The 8,959-nt window shown below is 41.7% G+C and overlaps 1 protein-coding gene and 1 pseudogene across 1 annotated transcript; both read left to right on the top strand.

Annotated features, from left to right (window-relative positions):
- Window positions 1-3,707: 3,707 nt before the first annotated feature.
- On the top strand, window positions 3,708-4,263 carry LOC111159271 (annotated as a pseudogene).
- Window positions 4,264-6,051: 1,788 nt separating this feature from the next.
- Window positions 6,052-7,015, top strand: LOC111159614 (olfactory receptor 688). Its single transcript, XM_022522151.1, is given in 2 exon segments — window positions 6,052-6,380; window positions 6,382-7,015. Coding segments are annotated over 2 exon segments (963 nt in total).
- The last annotated feature ends 1,944 nt before the right edge of the window (window positions 7,016-8,959 follow it).

Below are 8,959 nucleotides of genomic sequence, written 5' to 3'. Positions count from 1 at the left end.
AGTTGACTGCCTTATTAGAGGCAGCCCGCATGCTGGCGATAAGGCACTGGACCATGCGGTCACAGCGCCGGCGGCCATCTTGGCCATCTTTGTAGTCCCATTCAGGCCCTGCAGCTGGGACCGCCTGAGCGCCAACCATCATGGTGGCATCAGTAAGATGGACCTGATCAGCGTATTCTCCGGCTGCAGCCTGAATGTGCTCCCTCTCCTCTGTGGTGAGGGTGGTAGTTTGGACCACATGAAGGTCATGCCAGGTGAGGTAGTAGGCCTGGGCCAGATATTGGAATTCCTTTATGTAGTTATCAGGTTTGGCCTAAAATGAACCCAAACGTTTCTCAATTTGGGAAAGGTCTTGTAGAGAGAAGGGCGCATGAACTCGAACCACTCCTTCAACTCCAGCAACCTCCCTTAGGGGGCAGACTAAATCAGGGGAGGGTTTTCGAGCCCTAGTGTGAGTGGAGATGGGAGGGGAGGCTGGAGGGGATGTGAGGGAGGTTGGGGGGGACCGCATCAGGACCAAACTCAGGTTTTGGGGGTTGAGGGGATGAGATGGGGGTCGGGGTGGAAGGGACCGAAATGGGAGTGGTTGGAGCAGGGGGGCTAGGGGCCGTAGGGAGAGAGGGACCTTGGGGTAAGGGATCGCGGTAAGGAGGAGGAGGAACCGGGGGCCCTCTTGTCGGTGGGTGGGTGAAGCTCTCCGGGGGTTCAGAGAGGGGAGACAGGGAGGAGAGGTCCAGGTCTTTGGGAACAGTGGGTGTCAGGGGAGGGGGAGGGGAGCAGGCCAAGAGGACCTGTGAAGTGGAGCAGTGAGAGCAGAGGGAGGGGCGAGAGCTCAGAGTCCAGAAAGCCTGGACATAAGGGACCTCACCCATTTGCCTTGGCATTTGCAGAAATTGCCTAGGTCCATGAGAATCTGATAGTCAAATGTGCCTTCTGGAGGCCACTGGAACTGATTGTCTAATTGGTATTGTGGCCAAGCGATGGTACAATAATGTATGAGACGTCGCCTTCGCAGGTCCTGGTCCAGTTCCAGGGTTTTAAGATTGGCCAGCAGGTACCCCAGGGGTGTTTTAGAGTCGAATTTGGATTGGGAGGTCCCCATAATTCGTTGCAACCCGAGGGCTGGAGGAAAGCGTCCCCTTGTCCACCACTGGGTTGCGGAAAAACTGTGTCGACTGCCATAGAGGTTAGGACGTCTCCCAGCCTCTCGGAGTCACGGAGGTCACCTGGTGACCAGCGGGGTCCGCCCTGACGCGGCCACGATTACGGCAGGGCTTTCCGGAAGGAAGCACGGAATTGGGGGAAACTCACCATGGCTTTGGAAGTGGCATTCGGAAAGGCGGGTCTGGGTCCAGCTAGGGAAAGGAGAGAGCCTCCCCACTGGGGTGGGGGCTCAATCTCCTTCCCGGGTTTTGGCACCAAATGTAAGGTTTTATAGGCAAGATAAACACAACACCAGGCGAAGTGGGTGCAAGGCAAGATTTATTAAAGGCACTCTCCCGTGAAGTTTCAGGGCTCAGAAGGGGAGTCAGGAAAGTTGCACCGGGAGGAGGTGGGCACCCTCGGGCCAGGTTCTGCGACTCTGGAAAGCAGAGTGGGGGAAGTCGTGCTGGGAGGGAGTTGGCTGGGGTCTTTTATCTGTCTCCTGCATTGGTATCGGGCTACCTATGGAGACGTGACATGGGCATACATCCTTTTGGCTGAAGAATCAAGGATTGGGTGGGGGTAGGCTGGAAGAAGGCGAGACCCCGCAGCGAGACCCCGCGGCAGTCATTTCCATTGCTCTTCCTGCACTCCGGGAGCCTCCGGAGCCCCCGGTCATTTCTATTGTTCCTCCTGCACTCCCGGAGCCTGCCGACCCAACAAGAAACTCTAGGGAAAAAATCCACTAATAAAACTTCAAATATGGAGGGAGGACAGTTTGGGGTTTTTTGTTTTGTTTTTTAATTTTGAAATGTTGGGATGCCTGGGTGGCTCAGTTGATTAAGCATCTGCCTTCAGCTCAGGTCCTGATCTTAGGGTCCTGGAATCAAGTCCTACATTAGGCTCCTTGTTCGGCAGGAAGTCTGCTTCTCCCTCTGCTTGTACTCTTTCTCTCTCTCTGACAAATTAATAAAATCTTTAACAAATAATTAAGTAAATAAAGTTTGAAATGTTGAGACATAAATAATAGCTTTTAGTGACAGATGTATATGAAATTTAAGTAAAGACAAATCAGGGATGCCTGGGTGGCTCAGTCAGTTAAGCATCTGCCTTTGGCTCAGGTCATAATCCCAGGGTTCTGGGATCAAGTCCCTCATCAGGCTCCTTGTTCACCAGGGAGCCTGCTTCTCTCTCTGCCTCTGCCTGCCACTCTGCCTACTTGTGTTCTCCCTCTCTCTCTCTGACAAATAAATAAATAAATAAAAGCTTTAAAAAAAAAAAAGACAAATCAAATTGCTGAATAAAAGAAAAAACTTTAATTAAAAATAGAACTACTATATGATCTATCAATTCCACTTTGGGTATTTATCCAGAAAAATAAAAACATTAATTCAAAAAATATATACATATATACCCCATGTTTATTTCAGCATTATTTACAATAGCCAAGATATGGAATGTGTTAATGTTCATAAATTAGTTTTCATATTTCATAGGATCCAAATTAAATTGGGTTTTTTTTCAATCAACAAAAGAATTTACAGTGTTGCTAGCAGTCTAAACTAAGAGATTCGAAATTTTAAATGTAAAATATTGAGTGGAAAATGAAAGGGTCCTTGGACAAAACGACGAGACTGATACAAAGCGGAGGTCAAGCAAAGCTTTATTTCGCACCAAGCATCAAGAATCAAACTGACCGGCCAGGGCCGTTTCTTGCAAAGAGGCGACCCCTCCCAGTCTCACAGACTAACTTTTATAGAGTAAAGGCCATGTGGTTGAGCCTGGCCACACACAGGTGGCCAATTGAATTTCATTCTACCCCATGATAGTCATCTAATTCAGCCTATGACCTTGGCTAGAATTGGCGCCTTTGTCTGGTGCCCAAAAGGCAGGGGCTCACACTCCCTGGCAGGTAATACATGTGCTTTTACTTGATTGGATGTCTCCACCTGGCCGAACATGTCCTTGGCGGGTAGGGAGGTAATACGTGCGCTTTCCCTTGATTGGACGTTTCCATCTGGCCGGACACGTCCTTGAATCTGGACTCCGTTATTGGGGGCTATTTGGCCGTATTTCACCAATTCTGTTTCTAAGCGCTTTCCTCTTGGGGCAAGGGGCAGTTTCAATCTAAGTTTACTGCATAAACAACAAAATGGCTCACTCTGGCTAAGTAGGCCCTTACAGAAAAAAGATCTATTATATGTCAAATTGATGTGGGGAACAAAGGCAAAAGAAAAAAATTGAATTCCCTACAACTTATAGCCCATTGACAAGTCCTTAAGACAGGCAGAGTGACCTTTGTCTAGGAACTCAACTGCCTTGATGTTAACACATTGCCAAGGGCAAAAGGCAATCTTAGCTTAACATCATCCCAACCTCCAGGATCCTGTAAGTCTACTATTACATATAAAAATTCCTTTGAAAAAAAAAAATAAAAAAAATAAAAAAAATAAAAAAAATAAAAAAAAAAATAAAAAATAAATAAATAAAAAAATAAATAAATAAAAATTCCTTTGAACTTAGGTCTTTTGGTTCAGAATAGGCAGAGGTACAACTGACTTCAGTCATCCTGAATCCTGGTTCATCAGACACCAGCCGCCTCAACCATGCCACCCACATTCAACCCCAATGAGATCAAAGTCATATTTCTGATGTGCACCGGTGGCGAAGTTGATGCCACATCTCTCTGGCCCTGAAGATCGACCTCCTGGGTCTGTCTTCAAAAAGCGTTGGTGATGACATCCCCCCTAGTGACTGGAAGGGTCTGAGGATGACAGTAAAACTGACCATTCGGAATAGAAAAGCCCAGATTGAAGCATTACCTTCTGCCTCTGTCCTAATTATCAAAGCCCTCAAGGGATCATCAAGAGATAGAATGAAGCAGAAAAACAGTAAGCACAGTGGAAATACCACTTTTGATGAGATTGTCAGTATTGCCTGGCAGATAAGGCATTGATTTTTAGCCAGAGAGTTCTCTGGAACCATTAAAGAGATCCTGGGGACTGCCCAGTCTATGGGCTGCCATGTTGATGGCCATGACCCTCATTACATCCTAGATGGCATCAGAGTGGTGCAGTGGAATGCCTGGCTAGTGAAGAACTACAAAGGAAAATATTTTAATAAAGGATCATTTGACAACCAGAAAAAAAATTCCTTTGGAAACTTCTCCTGTCCTTCAAGATACATGTTGGCAATCATCCTCCAAGCATACGGCCCACTGATATACATCTGAAGGGTCCCATAACTAAGGTTTTATTAGATAGTAATAAATCACATTTTCCTAACAATAGCTAACCTCTCAAGGTCCTAGAAACCTAACTTCTAAAATTCAGAGACTTACACTATCCCTCATCCCCTTCCCAACTTGAAAGTATATAATCTGCCACCCCTCACAACTCCAATGCAGCCCTTCCTGCCCACAGGTCCTGTCCCTGTGCTTTAATAAAACAACACTTTTGCACCAAAGACGTCTCAGAAATCCTTTCTCGACAATTCGCTCCAAAACCCAGCATTTCCACCTTAAAATCTCTTATAAATCTAGAGAAGTTTTGCTCACTATGGTAATACCACAATGCACAGATAGAAAAATGAAACAGAATAAATATAAAAACTTACTGCAAACAAAAGGAGGAGTGAGTAGTCGATGGGAAAAGAAACTAAAAGTATTGTTTTGCTATTTGAAGAAAAATAAAACAATATAAATATATTCTTCCCATTATAGATCAAAATCTATTCAAGATAACTGAGTTACATTTTTGTAATGAACCATTAAAAACGGGAAAAAAGAGCAATGAGAATAATAATCAAAATTCTGAAGATGATTTTCTTATTCACTCAAGATTTACTGCCTATTTTCCCTTGCTGTTAAAATAACTTGAAAATGTTCTACAGCCAAGCAAGATTTGAATAAAAATAAAAACCTCATAAATGGGGAGGTACTGTTACGAAAAGTTATTATGGTAAACACTGATTTCACTTAAGTATAAATATCTAAATATTTAAATGTCAAAATATATACAGAAATTATGACAATTAAATCTAGTACATGTTAAAATTCATTTAAGGAAATACATGGTATTATCCACTTTTTAAAATAATTCTCCTGGAAAAGTCCTACTAAAATCTGGAAGTGCTAGGAAAGTTGTTACTAATTTAATCATCTTATATATCTTGTACTTAAAATTCAATAAATTGAAAAATATAAGTTTTAATATGTTTTCAATTTAACTTTTATAATCAAAAAGGGAAAAGGGGTTATACCTTAAAAGAACCATTTTTACTAAGCCATCAGGAATAGTTTAACAAAATTTGCATAGCAGCTAAATACAGAATACTAAGATTTTTAGCTCCAGTGCATTTATCATTTAAAACTATAGCCTCAAATAAATCACTTAACTTCTGTGAATTTCAATTTCCTCAAATTTGAAAAAGTCCTCTTTCAAAGTTTTTGTGAAAACATCTAAACCCTATTCAAAACAAAACCGTTATGATAATTCCTGTTTTGATTTCTTGTTCTTCCTTGGAAGACCTCCAAGAAGGGCTGTATCTATTCTGTCCTTAGTTTAACTCCTGAGAAATCAGAATATTCATGACTGTGTCTCCCGCTTTGCCTATACCCTCTTGCTCCAGGTAGAAAAATGCCACTGAGTGACATGAAGCCTGTAAATGATTCCCCTCTGACTTTGTTTCTTCTGTATCTTCCTCTTAGTGTTTATGTTGGCCATCTCTGTTACTCTCTTATGAACATTTTCCACAGACAAGGGACATGGTGTAATATCTTGATGAAAGGGACTATGAGTGAATCTTATATCTTTAAATGAAATCTGAATCTCAGCTGGACACTTAACCAAGCTTCCTTCTTGTTTCCCTGGATCTACAGGCAGCACTACCAATTCAGATTCCACAGATATGGATATCTCCCAGAATGCACCCAACAGCCCAAGATTTCAAGTGTCTAAGTTCATTCTGATGGGGCTCCCAGGCATTCACGAATGGTGGCACTGGCTCTCCCTGCCACTGGCTCTGATATACTTCTTAGCTCTTGGTGCCAACACTCTCATTGTGATCACTGTTCACCATGAGCATAACCTGCATCAGCCCATGTATCAGTTCCTTAGTATCCTGGCTATAGTGGACATTGGCTTGGCTACTACCATCATGCCCAAGATTTTGGCCATCTTCTGGTTTGATGTCAAGGCCATTAGCCTCCCTGAGTGTTTTACTCAAATTTACGCTGTTCAGTTTTATTAGCATGGAATCAGGCATCTTCCTCTGCATGGCTGTGGATAGATATGTAGCCATCTGCCACCCACTTCAGTACTCCTCCATAGTTACTGAAGCTTTTGTGGTAAAAGCCACAGTGTTCATGGTGCTTAGGAATGTGCTGTTGACCATCCCAGTGCCTATACTGGCTGCCCAGAGACACTATTGCTCCAGGAATGAAATTGAGCACTGCATGTGCTCCAACCCAGGGGTCACTGGCTTGGCCTGTGATGATATTACCATTAATAGGTTTTATCAGTTGGCTTTGGCATGGGTCCTTGGTGGAAGTGACATGGTTCTAATCTTTATTTCCTATGTTCTGATCTTTCGCTCCATGCTGAGGCTGAACTCCACTGAGGCAATAGTCAAGGCTCTGAGCACCTGCATTTCTCATCTCATCCTAATCTTCTTCTTCTACACAACCATTGTCATAGTGTCTATAGCCCATCTGGCAGGAAAAGCAGTTCCCATCTTCCCTGTTCTTCTAAATGTGCTCAACATTGTCATGCCTCCAGCTCTCAACCCCATGGTATATGCTCTTAGGGCCCAGGAACTCAGAGTAGGCTTCCAGAGGGTGTTTGGGTTAGATAAGAATATGTCCCAAAAATGACACAAACTTGAAGAGTGTGATATGTCATATTACAAAAGAGTACAGGTTTTGAAAACCAACAGACCCAAGTTGCAGTCCAATTTTCCTCTCTAATTAGGAAATATCATTTTTTTAGCTAACACATGAACAAAAATTCAAACTGTCTAGAAATAAAAATGTTGTAAACAAAATAAATATGAGAGGTAGTTCCTGACTAAGTGGAACAATACACATTGTTTTTAATGGAAGCAAACATGCATCAGATGATGAATGAATAAATAAAATGAGGTATATCCATATTTTGGAATATTATCCAACAATAAAAAGGAATGAAGTTAAAAACAAAACAAAACAAAAAAGGAATGAAGTACTGACACATGCTACAATGTGAATGAACCTTTAAAACATTATGTTAATTGAAAGAAGCCAGACTTAACAGGTCATATATTGTATAATTTTATTTATAGGAATTGTATGTAATAGGCAAATCCATAGAGACAGAAAGTAGATTAGTGCTTGTCAGAGGCTGGGGAAGAATGGCAATGACTACTAAAGGATAACATTTATTTTGTGGGGATGAAAGTGTTCTGGAATTATGTAATGGTGATAGTTGCACATTTCTATGAATATACTAAAAACCACTGAATTGTATACTTCAAAAGAGTAAAAGTATACTCTTCTGTATACGCAAAAGAGTAAAACAGTAGTATGTACAATAAGTTTCTATTTTTTTTAATGTTGCCAGATGCTTGTCTAACACTAAAAGCAGCAGATTTTCCTTCTTCTAGAAATCAGTACAATAAAAATTAATTGTATATGGAAGAATGTAACATAAACTATTTTGTGATTTGACAAAGCTTGATCTCTCTCACTATATATGGAGGAGCCAAAAAAAACTTTCTGGAAGAAAAGTAATGAGATTAACTGCCTCCATAACCTTTCATTTTGGATTTTAATATAATGTGATTTTTCCCAAAGAGTGGATGATGATCCCAACAGACTCTAGATCTTCTCTGCATCAAATATCATAGAAAATACCATAAAGAGAAATCTCACCATAAGGGAAGAGAGTGAGAGAGAAAGAGAGAGAGAGAGAGTACTGGGAGGAAATAAAACCAATGTCCTAGGACCAGTGTCAAAACCCAGATGGATAAGGGATAGTTGTCAGATTTAGCAAATAAAGATACAGAATGTCAGTTGTTTTATTTTCAGATAAATAGCAAATCATTTTTTAGTAAAAGCATGTGTCATGCAATATTTGGTATCTATTCATACTTTAAAAAATTAGTCATTGTTTATCTGAAATTCAAACTTAACTTGGTGACCTATATTTTATCTGGAATCCCTACAGGTAGTAGAATGCTCACAGGTCCCCACATGGCTGAGGGTGGGACTCTTTCTGACTTAGTCTTTCCAACTCTGTGGGAAGAGTATTAGTCATAAGACTAAACATGTAAGTGCTAGCTAAAGGGTTGTCAATTTGGGAGTCTGAGTATGGAGAATGCTTGGCCAAACATAATACTGAGGAAATGTGTTCATCTTACCACAAAGGAATTTTTAGACAGTACAAAATGGTTTGGAGAGGTCATAAATCTTCTTCTATAAAATTAGAAATAATTATCAGAAATACTCATATCATGGTTCTGAACACCAACCACAAACAGAGAGACAAAATTTATTGAACAGTTGCTGAATGTCAGCTAGAAGAGACATGACTCTGTTGCTTTTGCCTGGGGTGGCTCCTAACTTCCTCCAAAGCCAGCTTGGTCAGTATGACGGTTTCACCAAAGGAAGACTGGGCATAAAATCAATAGCTTCACTACTGGAAGGGGCTGACTTGATTTGGAATGAAGAGTGGAAAACTCATATCCAGTGTTGAATGGGAAAACCCTGTAGTCATCCTAGCCAGAGGATGATGTTCTGGTTGGAGTTGGCCCCAGACTGGGAGACTGGCCAGAGGTGAGA

This window comes from Enhydra lutris, unplaced genomic scaffold (genome assembly GCF_002288905.1).
Source record: "Enhydra lutris kenyoni isolate GAN:26980312 unplaced genomic scaffold, ASM228890v2 scaffoldscaffold68, whole genome shotgun sequence".
In the NCBI taxonomy this organism is placed as follows: Eukaryota; Metazoa; Chordata; class Mammalia; order Carnivora; family Mustelidae; genus Enhydra; species Enhydra lutris.
Note: the sequence above shows the minus strand (reverse complement) of the source record. Positions and strands in the feature narration are given on the sequence as shown.